Source organism: Varanus komodoensis, unplaced genomic scaffold (assembly GCF_004798865.1).
Source record: "Varanus komodoensis strain SLA01 unplaced genomic scaffold, ASM479886v1 scaffold2, whole genome shotgun sequence".
Lineage (NCBI taxonomy): Eukaryota > Metazoa > Chordata > Lepidosauria > Squamata > Varanidae > Varanus > Varanus komodoensis.
This window is the reverse complement of record NW_025335568.1, coordinates 50,532,927-50,557,065: the sequence shown is the minus strand read 5'-3', so window position 1 is coordinate 50,557,065 and position 24,139 is coordinate 50,532,927. Positions and strand designations below refer to the sequence as shown.

Sequence of the window (24,139 nt, the reverse complement as noted above, 5' to 3'; positions counted from 1 at the left end):
TATCACATTTGCAGCCCAATCCATTTGTATCATGTTTATCCAGAAATAAGTCCCACTGTGTTCCAGGGAAGTATGCGTAACATTGGGGCCAATCTGCTGCAATTCTACCACTGATACCCAACCAAGCAAGGGCACAACCTGTGCAAGATAAATGGAAATGAATGGGTATGGTATCAGACCTCTGTGCTCTCCAATAGTTTCTCTTAAAAGGAAAAAAAAATCAAGAAGAAAGTACAATGTCTTTTGATTCCTAACGCTTGATTCTCTCCGTCTGGAAACAATCCAGCTTTTAAGAGGATTTACTAGGTGTTGCTAGGCTGGCCTCATTTTATCATCTGTAAAATGAGAGAAGCAGTTTTGTTACTGAACAGAGAAATCATAAGACTAGACTTGAAAGCTCTTTTTGTACAGAGAGCAATGCTGTCAGGTTTTTCCTACCTTCAATTCAAAGTGTCAGTGATAACCTTTAATCTGCTAAACCAAGGCTGCAGACCTATTTTGGGGTGGGGAGGCCCACTGAAGGCATACCCCTCCAAGTTTTCAAGCTGGAAGGAGACACTGAACCTGCTCTGGTGAAGCCCTTGCACCTTCTGTCCCCGCTTCCCCATGGGTGCTGGGCAATGTGTGAACTTCCCCTGGCAGTGCCTGAGAGGAACAGTTGTTCTTCCCTACATGAATGGGTCAGGCTCAGCCTCCCGCAATATATCCCTGCTGTTACCCTTGAACTCGGGTCGGAGACAGCAGTGAGGATGGGGGTTTGCCATGGAACCCCTGTCCCCAGGAATCAGAGATAATGAAGGGGCTCAGCTGATGACATGCACCAACAGGGGAATCCTTGCTTGGCTGCTGTTGCCAATCTCAGAGATAGCGCTCTCGTTCTCTCTCTCTCTCTCTCTCTCTCTCTCTCTCTCTCTCTCTCTCTCTCTCTCTCTCAGTGTGTGTGTGAGTGCATGTGTGTGTGTAGGGGAGATGCTCTCTGAGGTGAGTAGGTGATTCTCCAGAGATTATGCTTATAGCCCAAACCCTCCTGCTGGACGAACCCCAAAAGGTACTGCAGGTTAGACTGTGGTGTATCCTGTGGGCTGAATCAGGCCCCCAGCCTGGAGGTTTTGCACCCATGCTCTAAGTCAGTATTCCCCAACCCAGTGGCCTTCAGTGGCATTTGGGCCACATCTCCCAGAATTCCCATTCAGCACCATTGAATGGGAATTCTGGCGGTTGGAGCCCAAACAGGATTGGGAAAGCCAGGAAGGCACAGGACTGGGAAAGCCAGCTCGAACTGGCTTAGGACCTGCCCATCCTAGGGATCACTGATCCTAGTCTAGCAGACCCACCTATCATGGAATGTGGGGTACAGTCTGGCAGGGCTTGTGCCTGGGGGCACCAGCAAGAGTCTCTTTATGTAGATGGAGTGTCCAGCTCTGTCCAGTCCTGGCAGCCATGGGCTTTTGCCCGAAGGCTTGACTATATCTATAGTCTATTATGCCAGGCCAGTTCCTGCCAGTGCAACTCATGGTCATTTGCTAGTATTTCTCTCTATGTAATTTCATTCCTAATAAAGAGAATGAATCATGGTTGAAATCTCCTTAGGCATCTCCTCTGCCATGTGGAGGGCCCATTTATTTTGATCTGGGAGATATATCTGGATCTACTGCAGGGCTGCTTTGGCTTGCTTCTCAGAATTGGACCACAGGAGGAAATGTGCCCATTGTCAGCTTTCGGTGTTCTCTGGAAATTGATTTATTTGGATTTTTGTTTGTTTGGTTGTTTTGTGGTTCTTATGCCTCTCCTTAGGTACTATTCTTGTTTTATGGTATTTGTTTTTCATAATGTGTATACTGCTTGGGACACTTTGTGGATGGAAGGATGGTTAATTTCTTTGAAAAAAAATATTGTGCTTCTGGAATCCCGCATCCTCCTGCCTCAAATGCATCCAGTGCTCTTAATTCATACCTGGCAACACTGATCATCCATCAGTCAGTGCATACACAGGGCACCATGCACAGGCCCCGAGTGTTGCATGCAGAGATTTCCTGACCTCCCTGCTGTAGTCTTTCGTGCCTGCAGCACAAAAACCAGCATGCAGCAACCTGTTTCTGCTTGCAAAATGCTTTTTTAAGAGCATGGGGCCTCCGGTGCGCACATGGTAAGTCGGCATGTGCGAGGGCTTCCCTCTGACTTTCATGATGTTTCTCAAGCTAAAAGCAATGTGGTGGGTTTGGACCCAGAGAGCTCACTATAAGAATCCATGTGCAAAATCTGTAATGAATTATATTTATCAATGAAGCAAGGAGGCCTATCCTGTCAAGTTTGTTACTTTTAATTAAGCAAAGCTGAGCAAACCGCTCGTATTGGAAGCTTCTTGTTCTTGCGAGTGTGACATCCTCTAGTTTGACATGGAGTGTTGCTCAGTTACCTGTTCTTGGCTAAAAACGAGTGCTGTGCAGCAGTACCTGTGGTTCTCTGTTGTATTTTTGGAGCTGTGTTCTGTGCCTGTACAATACGTGGCAAATGATGAAGCGGTTTCTTTCCCCCCTCCTTTCAGTTAATTCTGTGTATTCTTTTTCACCCCTTGTGCTGTGCGGCTGATAACCTGGCTAGGACCTTGCAGTGGGACACAGACCCTTCAGTGCTGCAGCTTCAGTCTGACTCTGAGCTTGGGTATATGTCCACTCTTTTTTGGTTGTATTCTAACTTTATTTGCATGCATTATGTTGAAACAGCTTCCTAACTGGGTTTTATCTGTGTCACTCTGTGTTTCCAGATGAGGCTCTTACTGTGCAATCTCTCTAACTCATGGTATGATGAGCAGGACGGTAGTATTGGGGCTTCCACACAAAAGGCTCGCAGTGCTCCCAAATCAGTTATTTTCCTGCATAAGTTGCAATTGTGCAAAATCAGTGCTTTTGTTCTGCTATGTTCTGCCACACCAGCTCATGGGCTGCAGCATTGTGGCAGGGAAGGGACAATTCCTCTTCCTCTATGGTTTGCTCATTGCTTTGAACTATCCAGCCCCAATAACTGCTGTTTAGAACAGTCATTTTTTCTCTTGTTTTAAAGCAAGTGGGAGTTTTGTTGCTGGAGCAATAAGAATTTCCACCTCCTCTCCTTGTCAGCATTGCAATATTTTGCTCTCGTGCTCTGATTTGCAGAGATCAGGGCAGGCACAAGGGACTGGGATTCCCACTGGAAACACACAGCAAGCAATTAAGAAAGGAGGGACATCCCAGCACATCATCCACCTTGCCTGGGGTCAGTGCTTTCCAAACTCAGGAGCTGCCCATGGAGACTTTTTTCTTTTTTAATCCCCTCCCATGGGTGGGTAGAATTTCAACAGAAGATGGGAGAAGCTGAAACCTTTCCCACTTGGAACACCACAGTCACAATCCAAATCAGACCACGCATGCGTACACAAGGGTAAAATAATAATAGGCTGAACTACACAAACAGGATCAGTCACATGCAGAGTTCGCTCTCAGCCTCACCCTTTCCTGTCCACATCTGCAAACAGATTGTGCTCCTATTCTGCTTAATTGCTTTTTTGCATTAAGGCAAAAGGCAGAGGCAGCTCTGGGAAGTATCACAGGAGGTTGGCTGTGTCATGCGAAACACTGCTCCCCCATTAAATGTGAGCGAGCAGAGCTAGCAATTCTGCTGCCAATGCTTCATCTAGAATCACCCTAGTTATGGTCATCTTCCAGTAATAAGCTCTGCATCTTCCCACCGCTCTTCTATCTTCAGGGAGGGAAAAAGGGCTGAGTTGCTATAGAATGCCTTCCAGCTGGTAGCATTAGGAGTCCTCTGGGTGGAAGCAGCCTGAGTTTCAAAACCTGGGAGCCTTTATCTGGGAAAATGGAAGCACAGACTTCTGAGCAGGCTTGCTTCTGGTCCAGGTCAAATTCATACAGGACCATGAAAGTTCCACAGTTAGCTTATGCTACAAGAGAATGGCTGCACAAAAGCTGCAGTTTCATTTTGCTGGAGATGAAATGTTAACACAGCATGTCTGCGGAAACCTTAAGATGCATGTAAACATATTCTAGAATTATATGTTTCTATATGTCAAAGGTCTCCTCCCCACACCTTTGCTTTTTGTCCATCATTGTGATATTAACAGAACATTTCCATCATTCTTTCTCTTTTCCCATTGTAAAACTTAGTTTTATGAAAATGTTGAAAGCTAAAGCCAAGAAATAGCACAACTAGCTTATTAGGATCCTAATAATAGGATATTAGGAGGGTGAGTACCCGGAGGAGGGCTTTCTCTACGGTGGCGCCCCATCTATGGAATGCGCTCCCCAGAGAGGTCCGCCTGGCACCATCATTATTTGTTTTTTGGCGCCAGTCTAAGACCTTTTTATTTAAAAATTATTTTAATTGCTAAATTATTGTATTTATTAGGATTTAAATTGGCCAAGAATGCACCGGGGGGGTTTAAATGTTTTTTTTTTTTTTTGTATTTTTTGTGAGCCAGCCCGAGGCTTGTTGCGATGGGGGTGGCATAGAAATGTTTTAAATAAATAAATAAATAAATAAATAAAATAATTACGTTTTGATTTAATATTTTTACCCTGATCTTCCTCTTGATGCTCAGGGTGACAAATTGTTTTCTCTCCTGCTCAGAATCCTCACAACAACCGTGTGAGATTTAACCCAGGGTTTTCCCAGTCTTGAGTTCAGTTTAGTTAAAATTGTATAATGTTCTGAATAACATTATACTAATTTTAAAAACTGGCTTTGGCTATGCGCAAGTTGTTTTTTTCCTGGAATAAAGTTATTGGGGGTGGGGGAAGAGAGCATAATGGTAGTCCTATACACAATTACTTAAGCAGTAAATCCCATTTAACATAGTAAGACTTTTGAGTAATTACCTATAAGCTCAGGCTTTAAGAACAGTATCACTATAGTGTAGCAGGTATCTCCCCATCCTGTGAACGGGTCTATAGTGTTCTAACCGCCTCTACCCTAAAAAAGCCAAATACCTGCTGTCCTTTATCATTTATGTATAAGGGATCTAGCAGTAAAGATTCTGGTGTGATATAAAGATTCAGCCTTTGCACGCTGGGAGAATGGGCTGTGTTTTGATGCTTTAGAACCTGTATCACTTGCATTTACTCTAGATAAATGCAGAGATCTGAAAAAGTGAGCTCAAGTCCTTTAAAAAATAAAGAATGCTGCACTAGCAGGAGTACTTAATGTGCCATGTGGGAAATTTTTGCTTCAAGCTCCAGAGCAAACCAGAGCAAAGGTGGTGACTTTGGTCTGCATCAGTTTCCCATTGCTCCCATCCCCCGAGAAGATGAAGTCCAGGGAAGCAAAAGCTAGGCTTGTGGGAGCTGATCTTCATAAACAGCCTTCCCTAACTTGGTGTCCTCCAGATGTTTTGGGTTGCAATCACCCCCATAGGTGGTTGAAGTAATGAGAGCTCTCTTCGAACTTCTCCGGACACTACCAGGTTGGGTGAGGGAGCCATAGGGTTTTTGGAAGCAGGTTTCAGTGCCCAACTAATGCTGTGTGTTTCTATGTTCTAGCCGCCGCCTACACAAGCTAGGAGTGTCCAAGATCACCCAGGTGGACTTCTTGCCTCGTGAAGTGGTGTCCTATTCCAAGGAGACTCAGACACCTCTGGATACTCATCGGGCTGAAGGTAAATTGGCTCTTCTTATAGTCTGTCTCTCTCTCTCTCTCTCTCTCTCTCTCTCTCTCTCTCTCTCTCTCTCTCTCTCAGTAGCTTAAGTAAAACTTCTTGAAATTGGAAGATGTCACTGATCAGTAATCATGAACTTTTTGTATTTGAGATTTACTGAGAACCATTTTATAGGCTATTTAAACCATAGTCTTTCCCCTAACATATTAAATCTATAGTTTGGGGACACCCTTGACCTAGCCCTCCCATTGGCTGTGCTGGTGGCAGTGGTGTCTTTTCAGCTGGTGCACTAGATGTATGATGTCACCTGATGAAAGAGGACCTTATTACAGCCTGAGGCTTCTCTGCACCTGACCACAGTTACAGGGACTATCTGAGGCTGCCCTTAAAAAGGGGTTCAGACACTGCAATTTGTGAAAAGTGCTGCCACACCAGAGTATTAACTGGGATGAGACAATTGGAAGATGTCAAACCCATTGAGTTTGATCTGTGCTGATCACTGGTTTGTTTCTTGGGGCAAGTCAGAGATAAGTTTTTCACCTTTAAACCAGCACTGCAGAACCTGTGGCAGATAATGTTCAGTTGTAATTCCCATCATTCATGACTATTAACTGGTTGATGGAAGCTGAAGCCCCAGATCTTCAGGGCTACCAGTTATCCATACATGCCTTCAAGTTCTAAACTGCTTGGGACTGGAGTACCTCAATGACCAGCTTCTTCCAAATGTTCCTCATCACATGCTCTCTTCATCACCTGAGACGGAGCTCTGGATGTTCTGGCTGTCTGACACAGCAGAGCAGCAAATAATAAGATGTTTTTTGGTGATGGCTACCCTGGTTGAGATTTGCCAATCCCTGATTTATTAGGATAAAAACTGGTTGTTAGGAAGGTCTTCAGCTGGATTCTCTCTCTCTCTCTCTCTCTTAATAATCAATATATAACCATTTCCACCTTTCTGCTATGCGTTCATTTTAGCTCTTTTGATGTCATGACTGGTTCTTTCCATTGATTTTGGATTTTTGGAGAGGAGTTTTGTGATTATGAAGGGAGAATCTCTTAACTTCCAACCAGGCAGCAGGGAGAAATGGATGCTTGGATTTAACATCAGCCAAGATAAGCTGCCACCCTCCTGTATGTCAATTCAGCCTGGGTCAGGGCACCTTGAGACCATCTCAGACACCCTTAGGGCCAAGCCTGCTACCCTCTGTTTCCATCAACTTTAAATGGTAGCAATAAACCAAGAGGGAAGCTCTGGATTTAGCACCCAAGCTTAACTGGAATGCAGAACAGCCATTTAACTATGACAGATGGTAAGTTTATTTACAAAAGGGCAAAGGGGGATAGCATACTAAAGAACCAGAGCAAACCTGGGACACCTTGCTTACAGAGCATAGCAACAGAACAGACTGAGTTAGCCTATACATACCAGTGGCATCAGTTTGCATGTATTTTATCATGTTGTAAGCCGCCCCGAGGTTTCGGCAAGGGGCGGCATAGAAATGTTATAATAATAATAATAATCATCATCATCATCTAACTGATCAATTCAGAAAGCCAGCAATTGAAATTAGGCTACAGAAAGGAGGGCATGAAACCAGACAAAGGAAAAACATCCCCTCTTCTCCCCTGTGCTGGTTTATAGCCCCAAACCTTTAGCAAATCTAAAGTGATTCCTATTAGTCGAATCCTGGTCAAGCTGGGGGTGGGAACTTCTCATCAACACTTGAATGAACTCATTCAGTTAATTAGCAAAGGTTCTGCTTTGGCCTTAATGGCTGAGATAATGTACCCAAGAGTCCAAAGAGTACTTGCAGGCTCAATCTTACACAGTGGAATCTACAAAGACTCCGATAAAAACACACAAAAAGGATTTCTTGACTATGATGTTTGGGATTTTCTGATAGTTTAATGAGCTCTATATATGAAGCTTTATTGTTTGTGTACTTTATTTGTTGAGTTTCTTTTTTGAACAATGCAAGTTTTTAATATAAATAAATAAATGACCTGGTACCTGTGCATAATAAATGAGCAGCCATGTGATTTGCAGCCATTTCTGTGGCTTGTTTTAGAAGGACGAAAGTCTGGTATTGTCTGGAAATCATGCTTTGAGAAGCTTGTGTATTTTTGTAAAACCACCATGTCACAGTGCCACCTTATGGTTTTGGAAGGCACAACAACACCAGGGGGAACCCCATGAAAAGAACTGTTCTTAATCCTGTGAAGAATTTAGAAGCTTTGGTAAAGTAGCTGGTTGAAAGCTGCATGTACCCAGAGCAAAGGGCGGCAAGCAGCCAGTTTTAGTGCACTGCATACTTGCTTGAATGAGGAAGTGCTTCATATGGGTTCAATTCATTTGGGCTGGCAGCAAAAACATTTATAGCATTTGTACCAGTTCTTTTTCACTGGTAAAACAGCATGTTTGTAGTGAAATGGAAATCATCTAGGAATTTCTTCAAGCTGTCATCTGCTTGTTTCTATCTTTATTCATTCCAAGGGCAGCACATGTTTATTTAGTATATCGGATTGATTGAGATGCTGTTTGCACAAGTTGGTAAGAGCCCAGGCCATGTGATCAGATAGACTGACTGGTGAAAATGCTGACATCTCAGCTATTCGGCTGTAGGCCGTTTAATATGTAGAACACAGTGTTTTTCTTGGATGCTACAATAAAGTTGTGCTAACTGAATGCTGTGTCAATTCTGGCTCTCAGACATAGGATGTACAATATTTAATAGAAGAGGAAGAAAATATAGATAGCTTTAAATAGGAATCTGGTCATACAATACATCCAAACGTATATTGGTTCAACTTATTATGCATCAGAAGTGCAATGCAATGCTTTATGTGCTTCCTTAGAAGTAAATCCTACTGGACTGAAGGAGATTGCAGACTTAATATCCTGATCCAGCACCTTGCCTTCCCTACTTCATGTGTTACTTATGCAGAGGGATGAGGATGCTAGTAATGGAGCAGTGCAGCAGCGGAAGGTCTGGTCAGACGTCTCCAGCGTCTCATTCAGCTTAGTTATGTGATACTATAATGTTTCACTTTCTAAACTTTGTTCTTGCTGCCTGGCAGGTGTCCCAAAGTGTTCTAAAGTATTTTTCATGCAAGAGCAGATAGTAATGGAATATAACTAACTGCAGGTGTCCATAACCAGCAAAGTTATCTGAATTCAACTAAAATGATTTGATGTCAAATAAACTCATCTTGATACCTGACAGCGCAAGGCTGTTGCATTCTGACACTGCAAGTTCTGTTGTGTAGAACAGAAGTGGCAAAAATGTATTTTTCTCTATCCAAGTTCCAAGATGCTGGAGTTTCATCTCTGCTTTAGGAACTTACACAGAGTACCCTCTAGTGGTATAATAAAAAAACTGCATTTGGTGTGGGGAAAATCGGCAGAGAATTAATTTAGGCAGGATGGTGGCATGAAACTGTTCTGAACAGCCAAAGGAACATATGGGTGAGGAATAGACAATGCTGGATCTAGGATTCTCGTGAGACACTCCCAATAGGTCCAACCTGCAGTGAGTTGGCTTTCTCAATACTGTTGTCAACCAGTTGCATTTCATCCTTTTAATCAGTGTTGTCACCACTGTCTCATTGGTCTGGCTGAGGTGCGGTGAGCAGGCAGGCCATGTAAGCTTCAGCTCCTCACCATCACTGTTGTCCGGGCCAGAACAAGAGGCAGGTGAGACTGCTCAGGTGAAAACGACGCAGGATTTCAGCAAGCTATTGCTACAGTGGACTCCTCCCGGGGTGCACCTGACCATGCCTAACCTTGATACCAGCACTGACCTGCACTCCCAGGGCATATACTCCTGAGCTGCATTTTGAAATGAAAAATGGCTTTTGCCAGATACAAAGTATTCAAGGAGGGTGATGGCAGCCGTTCTAAGTACCTGTGCTCAGTGAGCTGCAGGTGCTAAAAAGGTGTGGCATTCTTTATTTTTATGAAATTTGGAAAATATTAAAAAACCAAAAATTACAAAGTCATAGTAAAATATTAATTGAAATGGTGTTTAAGTTTGGTCTTATACAAAAACCAGCATGAATCCACGTATTAAAGTGGTACTGCGTTTTAGTACACTGCCCGCAGTGCTGCATCTTATTTGGCCTTAATGCTTCAGTCTTATGTGAGACTCATAAGTAAATATGTAGGACTCTGGGTCAATATTGCTAGCATATCCAGCTGTTAAATCTTCTGCAGCTGTCTTTATAAATCTTGTCTGAGGAAGTCTGTCAGCCTTGCAAAGGTAATGTGGATAAACCGTCTGCTCAGCAGAGAATGTGCGCTTTGCCTGGAGCACCTTCTGGCCTAGAGGTAAGCAGCAAGAGGGGTGTGCTCACTTGTGGTAAACCCAGTTCAAGCGAGGCATGATGCTCTCTTGTTTTCCCAAGTGAATTCTGAGCTTTCTGCCTGCTTGACAGCACTCCAAGAATTTTCCCTGTCAAATTGGAAATTTGGTTTATGCTTCCTGCAGTGGGACAGACTAGCCTTGATGGGGTCCCCTCAGGGGGTCCCCAAGAGATTCCCAGTCACTGCCTCCTCGTTGATGAATATTCTTTGGCTTGTGATCCTTTCCCCCACATCCACCCCACAAGAGAGATCTGTCATTATGTCCTAGGGAGTAGATTTGGCCTCCCCACTGTGCAGTTATCAATCTAATCTTTATGTCTGACTTCCCAGTTCAAAGCATTAAATCAAATGAACTGCCAGGACACCTGGTGACAGTTGGCCCCAAACAAGAACTAATGGCCTTGGGTGGGAAGGGGGGTTCTAATGAGCTGCAAGTTGTTGCTGCCCGGCCTTTGCCCTCATCCTCATATCCTGACATCTGAGACCAGCTAGGTGTTTGAAGATGAGCCTTGTGAAACCCATATGCAAATAGAGCTCTAGTTGGGCAGTCACACAGGGGGGGGAAGAAGGGGGGGGGGGAAGCATTTGCTTTTTTCAGAGAGAGAGTTCAGAATGCCTAACTCATCAGGTCACATGTCCAACAATGCTCTTTATCCAATTTTAGATAGCGACATAGCATCCATGTACAGCAGTATAAGAGTTGCAGATGGATTTCTTCAAATTCATGAATATATCAAGCCAAATTGTTATTTTAGGATATTGTTTTGTTATATGGCTTTAGTTTAACATTTGTTGTTTTTATGTCAGAGCTTTATGCTGCTGTTTTTCTGCTCTTTGGCTTATAGTCAGGCTTGTTTGGAATTTTCATTGTCATTTATATACTTATGGCAAGGTGCTTTGAATCAGATTTTTATCAATGAAATATTGGCCATGTTCCTTGGTCTGTAGGACTGTGTGGGAAGAAGCCCTAATACACCAAGATACATTTGTGCTTTTTGTATGTATATGTGCATTTTGGTACTGATTTCTTTGAGTTCAGTTTTGTGGGCATTTTGTATTTGTCTGTGCTGCTTTCCCAAAAGTAAACATTTTTGAATACATTTTTCATCAGAGAACCTCATTGCACCATTCAGAGAAGTATAAAAAGCATTGGGTAGTTGCATTCTGGCTCCCTTATTAGTTTGAGTAGTGCAACTTTAATTCACATCATAAAATGTGAACCAAACTAAATTTGCCATGATCTCTATGGAGTGTCAACTTTTTGGTGACATAAAGCATTTCCACCTGGGAACTTTATCAATATGTGAGCAGGTTGTGAAGCCTCTAACTGCTTCTTTAAGAGCAGGTTAATCTGTAGCACTTGGCAAATGATCATATTAAGGTCCAAAAGGCTCACCTGCTGATTTCTATCCATTATATTTCATTTGAAAAGGCAGAGATAATCCAGAGATTTTCCCCCTGAACAGCAGGCAGTTGCAGGTGTGGACAACTGATAAAAAGTTATGGCCTCTAAACATGGATTGATGATGAGGTCCTATGTTTGGACAGGGAGGATGGTTGAAGATACAGCACCTGCTCTGCATGCAAAAGGTCCTAAATTCAATCACTGGAATCTCCAGGTGGAGCTGGAGAAAGCTGTAGCTGCTCAGGTTGTTCAGATTTTGGATAAATTAAAATACTGTGTCTTAGAAACCCTGTTGTTCAACCTAAGCATTTGATCTGTGTTGATAAAGAAATTATCAGAAATAATGATAAGATCTGACTCATACTTGGGAGTGAGTTCCACAGACTGACGTAAGAGTAACCTCTGCTATTTCAGGAGACTAAGTGACACCATCCCATTCAGACGACTGTCCAGACTGTCCATATGATGAGGTCTGACTGCCTCCAAGCCTCTCAAAAGGCCCCTGAATCTTGCTCTGTCACCCACTAATATTTCTGAACTGTGTTTGGGGCACAGCATGCACAGATGGGCCTAAGCCCAGGAAAATGAAGGTGCATTGTTTCCCAGCAGCCTGATAGCTATAGTATGAATTTGGGTGTTCTGCAGAACTATGCTCCCCAGGCTCCCTAATGTGTAGTATGAGTAGGGAAGACACCCTGGCTCAAATTGCGACCTAAGTGGGGAGAGCATCTTTGGAAGAAGTGGAGCTTCTAATGGAAGCTGGGTACTTAAAAACCGTGGTAACACTCCTAGTTAGAATTTCCTGCTGCCCTTCTCTTCAGCTGCATGTCCCAGGGTCAAACTATACGAGGGTGCCTTCCAGATGTTTTTGATTATAACATCCATAATCCCTGACTATTGGCCATGCAAGCTGGCTCTCCTGAGAAGTATAGTCCAAAAGTGATCTGTATCAGGAACTACACTGGAGGAAGTGGGGGAGAGCCATTCTGCATCAGTGCCTTAGCATGGGGCATGAGGTCGGGGTTTGCAGCCCTTTGCTCCCTGCTATAGTTTTGGTCTGATTCAAGGCCTCTGCACCTGCAATTTGCATTGCCAAAAATGATCCATTACAAAACAAATTATGTTTTTGCAAATAATTTAGAGGTACATGGTGGTGGGGGGTTGGGACTGCAACAGGAGGATACGAGAGTGAACGCTAGCCCCCAGTGCTTCTTTCCCAATCTGGATTTCATTCACAATCTGGACTGGGACCCTCTGCTTGCTTCTGAGTAAAAAAAGAAAGATATGGCTTCTGGGTCTGCCTTTAAAGTAGCATGTACTTTGACCCTCAGATAGGTTCTTTGGAAGTTATGTCTCTTAGGAACAATTGTGCATGTCTTAGTCTTCATCCCAGGCCACTTCATATAGTTAAACATATTCATTTGCCCTAATGATAGCCTTAAGTGAGCCAGCTGAAAAGGCTTACGTCCTACAGCTCAGTAAAATAAGCACAAAGAGGGATTAAGGAAAGAGCACAGTCTTCCACAAAGATGTAATAGTTTTATTTTATTTGGTCATTAAAACTCCAGCATAGGACCTGCCCAGAATAAAAAGCAGAGAATCCCTTTCATGCATGACACACTTGAGAACATATCAGAGAAATGTCATATTTCTGCTTGTTTTTCATTAAAGGTTTTTTCAGTTCATTTTTAGGGAGGACTTGAATGTATTTTAAAACAAGCATTCCTACAATAGGGTTTAATCAAAGGAATATAGCATTAACATTGTGAATGCCAACTTAATAGGAAAAAACCATTAGAATGCCACATCATTTTCTAAAAATAGTTTCAAACAACTTTCAATTGGTTATGCCAAGATTTTTCTCTTATGTGTCATTTGCTTAGTAATATTTGACAGATGCAAAGGCCTTCTGCAATGATTCTGTTCTCTTCTTACATGGTTACCGTTTGCTTGTGATGCCCCCCACATGGGTTCAGGCTTAGATGTCATGTCCACATTCATTCAATAGTAAGACATGTAGCGCTCACTAGGACTTCTGTGTCAACACATGTAAAATCAGGCAGGATGCCTTTCAAAACGAGAGCTCTTTTTATTGTGGCTTTACCCCTGTATCTGTGGAGAGATCAAGAAAGGCACTGGTAATACCTGTGTTCCTTGGCTCAGTCCTGTGTGTGCATTTAGCCAAGCTGGGATTATAAGCCTGCTTTCTAGGATGGCTCTTCATTATTTTTCTTTCTCGTTAAAACCCGCGGTCATATGGTTAATGTCCCTATGTGTCTTTAAAGCACACATTTCTGGTAAGCCTTAGAAGCACCAATAACTGCAGTTTTCCTAATGTTGCTGCCCTGTTTTAATGCATGGCCCTTCATTGCTCTAAAAACTGAAAAATAAGTGGGCACCTCTAATCAAATGGCAGCTGGAGGGTGTCATTCTGGCAGGAAAGTCCTGATGTGGCTTTGCCATAGAACGTACATGATGAATAACAATTAAAGTTCATTACCATGTCCTTTTGCTTAAGAGAAACAGTCTTGTCCTTTGCATCCCTGGTCAGTTATGTCAGCTGAAAAATGTTCCTTCTTCATTAGTAACTCCTTTTATCAATCTACTGAATAACCAACGCTTCCCAGGGACTGGCCACATCTTGCAGTGATTTTGTAAGTATTACACAGTAAACATGATACTCACAGTAATTCTTGAACTATTTTCCCCTCAAGTGTCTCCATGTAACCGAAGGCGTCCACGTTGTTATTAGTTTTGACAAACTGGATTGTGTCTTGGCCATTGTTAAATCGTTCTATCTGCCCCACCCCCTCAACTCGCCGAGAGACAAAGAATTTTTAATGAATTTAATTAAAACTTTATGTGGTTCCTGGAGTAATGCTCCAGCTGTTTTGCCATTCTTGAATGAAGGAAAGTTTTGTTAATGCATAATGATGTGTTTTATATGAGATATGTTTCAACATCCTTCCTAGTAGCCCTAGGTTGTTTTCCATGTATATCACAGTTGTGGAGTATTTTATAAACAGGGTATGAACCAGTATGTTAAATATATTGTCAGTAACCGCTACTTTTTGGGCAATGGGGCAGCTGTCCAGCACTGATCTTGCCAGCTGCCAAATGTTCATTTTATTTAGTGGCATTTCTTTTTGGGATGGACATCCATTATGGCGTCCATCTCAACTGAATTTTATGCTTTCATCTTTCCATAATGGGCTCTAGAATGCAATTAGTTGGGGTGGAATCTGAGTTCAACATTTAGAGAAGTGTTTAAAGAACTGTTTTACCAAGGGAAGGCTAAACTGAAATGTCTAAGAGAACGGCATGTTTTGTTTTGTTTCCCACCCCCCATGCATTAAATGAGATCCACTCCAAGTAACAAAGAGCTTCGTAAAGAAAAAGGGTAGGGGAAGGACATGACTTCCTATATTTGCCTTGGGTTCCTTGTCAGAAAAAGGCAGGATATAAATATACCTACAATTATACCAATATATTGTTTATTTATATAACAATAAAAATGATCAGAATACATTCTGAAACACATTAAGAAATATATTGGTGGTGGTTAGTTTCTTTCCTTCCAACATATTTGTTTGTTTGCTTGCTTGTACACAAAATAGTGGAACTGAGATCAATAAGGAGGCTAACAGAGAATAGAGAGTTCAAAATGTTAAGTGAAATTGATATTGTACTAATAAGAAATACTTAGCAAACAACTGATTTAAAATGTTTATTTATGCAAAGCGTGTACATCCCACTTCTCAGTCAAAGGACTCTTGGAGTGGCTTACACAAATCAACCATGAGACAGACCCTGGCCTCAGTCTCACAATCTGAAAGGACACCAGGAAAAAGATAAGGGCAATGGCAGGGCAGGCAACACATAATTGCTAAAAATATCGAGTGTATTTATGTGTATATGTTCAGTGTTTGAAAACTTACAAGGCAGTGATGAAAGAAAAAGAAGTTGGTCAGTGCACCAAATGTAAAGGAATCATTGCATTTCTAAGACTTCTGACTTGCCTTAGCGAAAGGAGGATAGCATGGAAGTAAAATATAGATGTGATGTAGTCCACAGAGGAGGTTTGTGTTTTGACAAGCTTTTAAGAAGCAATTGTATGGACGCGTACCTGGAAATAAACACCGTGGAACTCAATGAATCTTGCTAATGGCTAAATTTACCTTGGTTTGTGCTGCCAGTGAAAGAGGGCAAGGAACTCTTTTGATAATAATATGGCAAGCTTAAGTTTAAACTGTAAAGGGAGGGAAATGTAACCAAAAATGTATCTTGCTAGTGAACAAAAGGACTTGTTTCTGTGTCTTTAATGCATTCTGCACAGTGGCTAATGGGTGAAGGAATCAGCAAAAGTGAAATGAATTCACAGGTCTAATTTACACTGAGTTTTATTAGCCAATGAAACACCCAAGAACAGGCAGTGAAAGTTGAAGGTTTGGCTTTGCCTAAAAGAAGGTGTGAATTCTCAGCTGGACGGCAGTGTAAAAATGTGCAGTGCTGCATTCCTCATGTGAAACAAAGACATTTTATGGAACTGTATTAACAAGACTGAACAGTGGCAGCTAACAAGACAGAGAGTGTTTCTAGCCTCATTCTACCCCTAGTTCAGTTCTCATGCTTTCTCAGCAACTTCCCGCTTGTGGGTGAAGATGAAACGCAATCTATTTAGTAGCTAGTTACTGCCATTACTAACACTTTGACAGGTTTTGCATTATTGTACGATAATTTCCTGTTCCAGACAGTGAAGACTCCTAATCACAATAATATATTTTAAAGGATTTACTGAAAATGAATATATTCTGTAGAGTGATCAGGGGCGTGCAGTGTTGGAAATTTCATTCTTTAAGTCTGATGCGATTCCAATGTGTTTTTGTTCCAGTGGGAGACTGTAGTGGATTTCCCCCCCAATTTTGGACCCCTTTCCATGCATTTCTTTTACATATTCAACCAGTTGCACAGCTTGTATTTTATGCAAATATTTGTGGAGAGGGATCTTGAATATTGTACAAATGTTGTCCTAAGTTTTATAAAACATTTTGTGTTGGAAGTCTTGCGCACTCATACCGAATTGCAAGTCCACCTGTCTGCTATGTAGTCATATTCCCCTCTTGTAAATACCCTTGTAAGTTTTATTCCTCACAGACACTGCTTCCTTCAGCCCAGCCAAGCTGTATTCCTTACTTGTGAAAAAGACTTGTCAATTTCATCCTCTACTTCAGTACTTCATGAGCAAAGGAGTGTATGGATATTAACAAATTGTTCAATGGGTATACAAGTTAATAGGGGTTGGGTCTCTCAATGACTGCTAGTCGTGATCTGTAGACCTACAACAGAAAGGAGGAAGAACCAGTCCTTCTGTTTAGTATTCGGGCCTCTCTGTATCACCAGCTCCCCGCATGTGTCACCGCATCACTTCCGAGAGTCAGTCAGAATTCCATGACCCTGAGCACTCTCAGTCCTCAGTGGGCTGCTCCGTGATTCTGCCCCTTATGGCCTTTCCTCCCTCTACATTGCTTTTCCCTTGGGTGACCCCCACGCACACCTATTTTGTACGTCTACAGACCTTAGGGCTTCCTCCCAGCTTGTTCACGCCTCCCTCTTGTGTGTGGATGTTGTGCATAGCTGCATAAGGAGCGGTAGTTGGAACTGTGAACATTCTTCATATATACAAAACCAAGAGAGCATGTCCAGATTCGGAGGCAGGATGCTGCTGAGTGTCGCTTGTGGGGAGACGGTGGCCGTGGGCTTCCCATGGGCAGCTGGTTGGCCACTGTGGGAAGGCAGATGCTGGGCTAGGTTGGCCTTAGACTGCTCCATCATAGCTCTTCTTATTTGCTTAGATAGACTGGGCAGAAAAGTAGAGCAAAACAAGAATAATACAGTAAATCAAATTAAGCACCGAGGGCCTGGCTAAATGGGAGTGACTTTGTCTAGTTTCTGAAGATGGTGCTGGGGGATTGGGTTGTCCCTCGGGGGAGAGGCCAGAGTTGAGTCACAACTATAGCAAGGCCCTCATTTTTCCCATTGGAAGGAAAGCAATTGAGAGCTGTAATTGGCTGTGAGGAAGGGATTAAGCACCTTGATGTCCTGCAGCACTCTTGGACTTAGTTGGGTGTAATATATTTTGCTTCTGTAAGTTTAAAGATCATTATCTGAGGCCTTCTTCCCAGTGCCTCCAGCATATCAGGCAAGGCTTGGCTTTGTGAGAGAGGTTGTTTTCAGTGGTGCCACTCTGTCGGTGGAATGCCCTCCTAGAGAGGCTCACCTGGCACCTATGTTAGCCTTTGGGCCACCAAATGAAGGCCTTTCTATTAGCCTAGATGTTTTCTGCACGGCTTTTAGATCGCAGCACTTTAATTGGTTTACTTTGGTTTTATGTGCCAATGTGCTTTTATTCTTAGCTGTTTTAATCTTGGTTTTATTTTGTGCTGTTTTTATTGTTGTGTTGTTTGTGCATTATGTTTTTAATGTGATGCACAGTCTCAGAGAACTTGGGCTATTGGGCAATTTAAAAGCATAATAAATAACTTTTCTGATAGGGTAAGCACTGCAAAACTCACTTCACATGCTACTCATGATTCTAGCATAGCTTTAGAATTTTGGCTCATATTTGATGTCAGTTTAGAATGTTTTTTGCCAAATGCAAGGCTTGGTCTAGCCAAAGTTAAGCATTTTATGTACTTTTAATTTTAGTGGGAGGAGAGCAAGCATATTCTTCTCTCTCTCATTGAAACGTGATTAATTTTGGATAATGCTCACAATGCATTTTGCACAAAATTATACTTTTGACTTCCTGCAGAAAGAACTTGTGCACATTAGCAAACTGTTTTACACCTCCCAACTTAATTTATATTACCAGGCAAAAAACTGTGTGATTTCACAGGGACTGGACAGTGTCTGGGTTTCAGTTGTTTATGTTCGTTGGGGAATTAGTTCAAAAGCAAATCGTGTTGAAGAAGCTGCACACATTGCTTCAGAGCAGCAGCAGAAGCAGCACAAAAATAAGCCACTTTTGTTACTATACACCCCTGCCTCTCCACACATACAACCGAATTTTTCAGACGGCTTAATTGGATGGGGTGCTGGAGGCTTGGCTACAAGAAACATGAACCAGATTTTATTAATGCTGGTGTTCGACATCAGGAAACACATGCAGCTGGATAGTGAGACATTTTGAATTGCTAACCTGCCTTCTCATTCACTAAAGTATGTAGGAAAGTTTAGTGTGCACCTAAGATGTAAAATATTGGATGCCATTGATCAGAGAACTCCCAGCCAGAGAGATATCATCCCATTCCAAAAATAGGTTGACTTAAATGCTGTATTAGCAGCTGTGTATTTTTGATGTTAAGGATATGTGGTGTGTGTGTGTGTTGTATGACCAGTTGATTCATTGTAATGATGACATATTTCTCCTGCTGTGTTATTATGCTGAGAAAGCACAACAATTGGGGGATTACGTCAGCCTGTCAGATTTGGGTGCAGAAGTTTGGTCACACCAAAAAGAAAAAAAATAAAGCTCTTAACAAATCTGGCAGATGGGTCCCTTTGGCAGCAGCTGCTTGCCATGTGATTTAAAACTTCCTGTCACTATAATTGATGTGTTTTTATTCTTTCCACTTCCTGAAGCCTGATCAGAATTAAAATTGCCGTTGGAATTTCCTGTCAAAGCAACTCATTTATTCGCTGGGCAGAGCACTGACAGTACTTTGATTGGACATTGCCTTCAGCTATTCTCGGGCAAGGAGATTGCTTCAAATTATACTCCTTTGCAAGGTTTGACTTCCATGCACACCACATCTGCAAATATATACAGATTGTCCATCATGCAGTAACCTTTCTCCCTCCCTCCCCTAATGAAAATGCCACATGTAAAATGGTAATGATTTGAATATCAAACCTGGCCACCTGCTAAAGGCCCTGACTTTTGTGTTTATTTAAAAACCCCCACTAAGCCTTGGGTCCTCTTGCCATTCCAGTTCTCTATCCCAAAGGTTTCTCTCATACCATATTTATTTACAAGGGAGACACCAGAATTTTTTTACTTGGTTTTTCTTTAAGGTTGGACATATACATTGAATTTCTAAATGTTTCCGTTTTAATGCACTAATCATGTATCATCCCAGCAAGCGCTGTGTGTTCTGCAGATTATACCTTTGTCCACTAATTTAATTTTTGAATAAAGGACATCTCGCACTACTAGGCAGAAGACATTGTGCAGCTATTTCACCTCCATTTCCCTGTAAGGAGGCCAGGTGATCACCCTATAAGGGTCTAGAAGAGTTATAGATGCAATCCTATGCATGCTAAGCAGCAAAAAAGTCCTACAACTCCCAGCATTGGATAGGGAATGCTGGGAATTGTAAGATTTTTTTGGCTGTGTATTGCATTGCACTCTGAATCACTGTAATGATAAACCAGTGCCTTTTTAATTTTCTTTTGGAGGAATGCTTTTAGGAAATTGTCATTTTGGAAGCCTGAATATATAGTTTGTTTGCTTGCTTGCTTGCTTGCTTGCTTGCTTATTTATTTGCTTATAAGGATCATTACATAATCCTTCCAAGGAGGCATTGAACAGAAGAAGAGCACTGCTGCCCTGTTCTACTTTCCACTGTTTTCCTAGTACAGCTCAAATCACACATTTTATCTAGGCTTGGCAAGAGAAAGCGTTCTGTATCCTTGTCAAGAGCCTGACCTGGTTCTTCTACTAGATCACCAATAAAGTGCCCCAGTTCTCCCAAATTAGCACATTTGCTAGTTGGACCTGAATTGGAACAGCTTGGCTAATTTTTTTTAGTGTATCTTTAACATATTTTAAAGATATTTGTACTTTGCAAACTTTAGGTCCTATTTTAAGAATAGTGCAGGACCTGCAAACAATGGGTTGGATCCAGAAATTAATCAGCAAAGTTCTACTTACAGAACACTTCTTCAAATGAAAGGGGAAGAGGTGAATTTTGCCAACACCGCTTCCTGTGACAATCGCCCTGCGTTCTTTGAAAATAGCTCTAGAGGTTTGGAGAACCACTTGCACAATGTGAGAAGCAGTATGGGACCCTTTCCACTCTATTTATGGAGTCCAGTCCCTTCTGTAAATGGAATTGCTATTATACTATTTATTTCATATCCGTTGCACCCAGTGATCAAAGTACTCTGGGCAGTGCACAGCAAGTCACAAAACACAGCTATAATAATAAAATGTGGCATAAAATGTGGATACAACAGCATGCAGTATACAGTTTCAATCTACAGAGTAAAACAGTTGGAACAGCTAAAATTTCAACTCTAAAGAGAAATTACTCCTGCCTGTAGTAGCGCTGCTCTGGATCTAAACCGTGATTTTCAAGGGTTGTTTTCACTACTCAGAAGTTGTGTCTCAAGGTTGCATAAAGACCTGTGCCTGTCTGCCAAATAAGTAGACAAGGCTGTAGTTTTCACAGCAACACAGGGAAACCTGACTTAAGCCTGATTCATTTCTTATATTGTTATTTATTTTATATTGTTAATTTTATATTGTTATTTTTGTTTTTTATTGTATTTCATTTTGTGCTGTGAGCTCCCCCGAGGCTTCGGCAAGAGGCGGCATGGAAATGTTTTAATAAATAAAATAAATAAAAATCTCTCTCCCAACACTAAATTCCAAGTCTCAGTGAACGTCGGGCATGCAAAGACCCTGGGGGACTACATGGTTCAGTAGCTATGTAGCACCCATAAGTTTCTTGTGACTTAATGGCCTTTGCAACACATCCTGTAGACAGAAGGGGCAGCCCTCTCCTAGTTGTAGAATGCATGCTTGGCATGCCAGATTCAGTCCTGGGCTTCAGGTAGAAGGTGATGCAGAAGCACCCCGCTGGAGAGCCTAGTGAGACACAGCGGTGCAACAGAGCAGTCGGTGGGTCTTTTATTACTGTTTATGTATTATAGTGCTACCAAACCCCCATAAAAGGGAAAAGAATTGAATAGTATGTAGGAAAAGAAAAAGATCTATAGCACAGGTAACATTTATATTGTATATCCCAGTACGTTAGCATATGACAGCAACGTCATTATTAAAGATAATTATGCATACACCTTGACAGGGGCACCATAAATATCCATATATTTGTGCAGTTTGTGTGTCTTATCCTAACCATGAAGTAAATCAGCATCATTGCCATTAGCATTTTCCCCCTAAAAGTGGCTTAGAAAAATGGATGCACAAAGAAGGAAACATTAAGATTTTGGGGGGAACCCCTAATAACTGTCTGAATTTCCATAGGGTTATCATAGGTAGTTAGCTAGATCTAATTAGATGTGCTCTTCAGAGAGTAGCTGAAACACTAGAGCTTAATAAGAAAGTCAGCAAAATTTGAGAGTGAGCTGTGACTGAGAGCTAGTTTTACTTGGTCAAGTCCCTGCACATTTCCTCCTCTGGAGGTGTTGCCGTTGAGAACCAGGGGACATCTACACTCACCTTGCCGTGTTGTCACTACTGTACTGTCCACCTTCCCTCACATAACACACCAGAACTTTTATGGGAAAATGAATGCTTCCAATTCCATTTACCCTAATCACACCTAATCTTACCTTCCTCGGAGGTAAGAATGGCCATTGCTAGCTTGATGATTGGTAATTGCAATTATCTACTAGAATTTCATGGTTTGCATTGCATGCATAGCTGTGATTCACTTCTGCGGCAGTAATTTTTCTAAAGTGCCAAGGCTTTGTGGATCTAAGATCTGCTAAGGTCTGTCCAGAAGTGAAAGAACTCGGTGGACAAGGATTTCTTTACTGTGTTCATGTTTTCTGAAACAATGGAAGCCCTTGACATTTCTTACAATATGTTGCCTTCCATCCATCCCATTGCAGTAGCAAGTCAATTATGCTACGGAATTATGATGACTATTTTTCTCTGTCCACAACTGCAGAGGTGCACAGAAAAGTACTTTTAAAAAGAAAAGGGAAGACACTGTCAACTGCCACCAACAACACTGATAGAAATGGCAGCAACCTCTCTTTACCACCCCACAGAGCCGCACCTGAATGCCAAAGAGTTGGACTCTTGCCAGTCCAACATAATTGACTATTTCAGCTCATGAAACATTTGATCACACTTCAGGACTGCCAATGATAGCACAAATTAAGCAATCATGTTAGTGTGTGCTCCACAAGTGAATTGCAAGAGGGAGAAATGTAGTCATAAGCAGTCTGGAACAGAACACCCAAGAAAATGCCATCAAAATAGAAAATGGCATTTTCTTGGGATTACTGCATATCCCTTAGCAGTAATTTGGGGGATATGATAATTGATCCTCTGAAAAGATCTTGCAAGTGAGGCAGAGGTGATCAGCCCTGTTGTTTGCAAGGGGAATTTCCACTTCGTTCCTTTCTGCTAAGGAAGCAGAGGCCTCTCCCATGCTGGATCATCAGAAGGTTCTTCCAGGCTCCTGTCTGCCTCTGGTTCCCTCTTAAATGGAGATACTGGAAAATTCATTCCCTTTTTAAAGAGCTGTTTGGTGGCCATGGTGTTAGCTTTGACTTTTTCTTTTTGATTAAGCAGAACTGAAGTGGTTGCTATGTAGGAAAGTACAGGCAATATTAAGCTAAAATATACCTGTTCTGGGATCTCCTCATTTCCCCAAAATAGCCAATTTCTATTTATATATGAATGTCTGTATGTTTATATATATTTAAATGCTCCATTTGCTACACTGGTTTTAGCTTCTTGTTAGTATCACTTCTTGTTAGCGTGATGTTCCACAGCAACAGGCAGCTGGAAAAGTGGCACACGTGTTCAAGATTTATGCAGTGTCTTTATTTTCTTTCATTAAGAGAACCAGCAATAAGAGGTACATATTATAAGTTAACAGTGTTAAGCAATAGGTTATACCCATGTCTGACAGACAGATTGTTTATAGCCGTATTTCACATTGGGGAAACTGTGGCTATTTTTCTTGAATGCAGCATGACCTTAAATCAGAATTAATATTTATATTGGTGCAACCATGCATAAGAAATGTGTTATCTAGAAAGCAAGCGATATTCTAGTCTTAGCTTACTAGATTCAAACTGGCCACGCTTTACAAATAAACATGAAACTCTTATTAAAAGAGTTTGTAAGAGCAGAAAAATCCAACAGTAATTTAGAAAGCATCATGCTGAGTAAGAATCTATTTCTTTGGAATCCTGCTGAATCAACATTCATAGGACAGGTTTCGCTAACTTTATTGTGGGTAAAACTAGTGAAGCAGGCACCTTGTGTGTAAGGGAAGGTGCTTTGGCTCACACAGTATCCTCTCTGCACTGTAGGGCAGAAGAGGATGGGAAATAAACAATGGAAGCTCTGTGATGCCAGCCGTTTGCCACACGAGGCCTCTGTTGTGTCCTCATGGTTTCTTACCGCATGTCTGTTGTACCACTGAGCCACGGCCCCTTGCCTGGAAAACAGCACAACTCTGGGGAGGCCCTTTGGAACATGCCCTCTGGCAGGCAGTCCTGCAGTAGTAGTCTCCCACAAGCATGCATGGTAGCAGTGGGCAACAGCACTGCCCGTCCATGTCAGGTGGTTTGGAACCACAATTTTAAATGCCCAGAATGATGTTGCTCCCTCTGATTTTCCTCGGTGGGTGATCTAAATGCAGGTTTCCAGAGCTGGCCACCTAGCAGAGAGGGTTCATGGCAAGTGCTAATGTCAGTGGATTCTGCAAGGCCCTAAGGTTGTTGGGCATTGACA

The 24,139-nt window shown here is 42.0% G+C and overlaps 1 protein-coding gene across 2 annotated transcripts in view; it reads left to right on the top strand.

The window, feature by feature from the left end:
* DYNC1I1 (dynein cytoplasmic 1 intermediate chain 1) overlaps positions 1 to 24,139 on the top strand; it is a 211,775-nt gene that overhangs the window by 28,378 nt on the left and 159,258 nt on the right. Inside the window, exons 5-6 of one of the 2 annotated variants that reach the window (XM_044428769.1) lie at positions 2,602 to 2,661; positions 5,532 to 5,647. In XM_044428769.1, coding sequence (XP_044284704.1) covers positions 2,602 to 2,661; positions 5,532 to 5,647 — 176 coding nt within the window. The remainder of the gene's footprint in view (positions 1 to 2,601; positions 2,662 to 5,531; positions 5,648 to 24,139) is intronic. The other variant, XM_044428770.1, reaches the window with a different exon arrangement.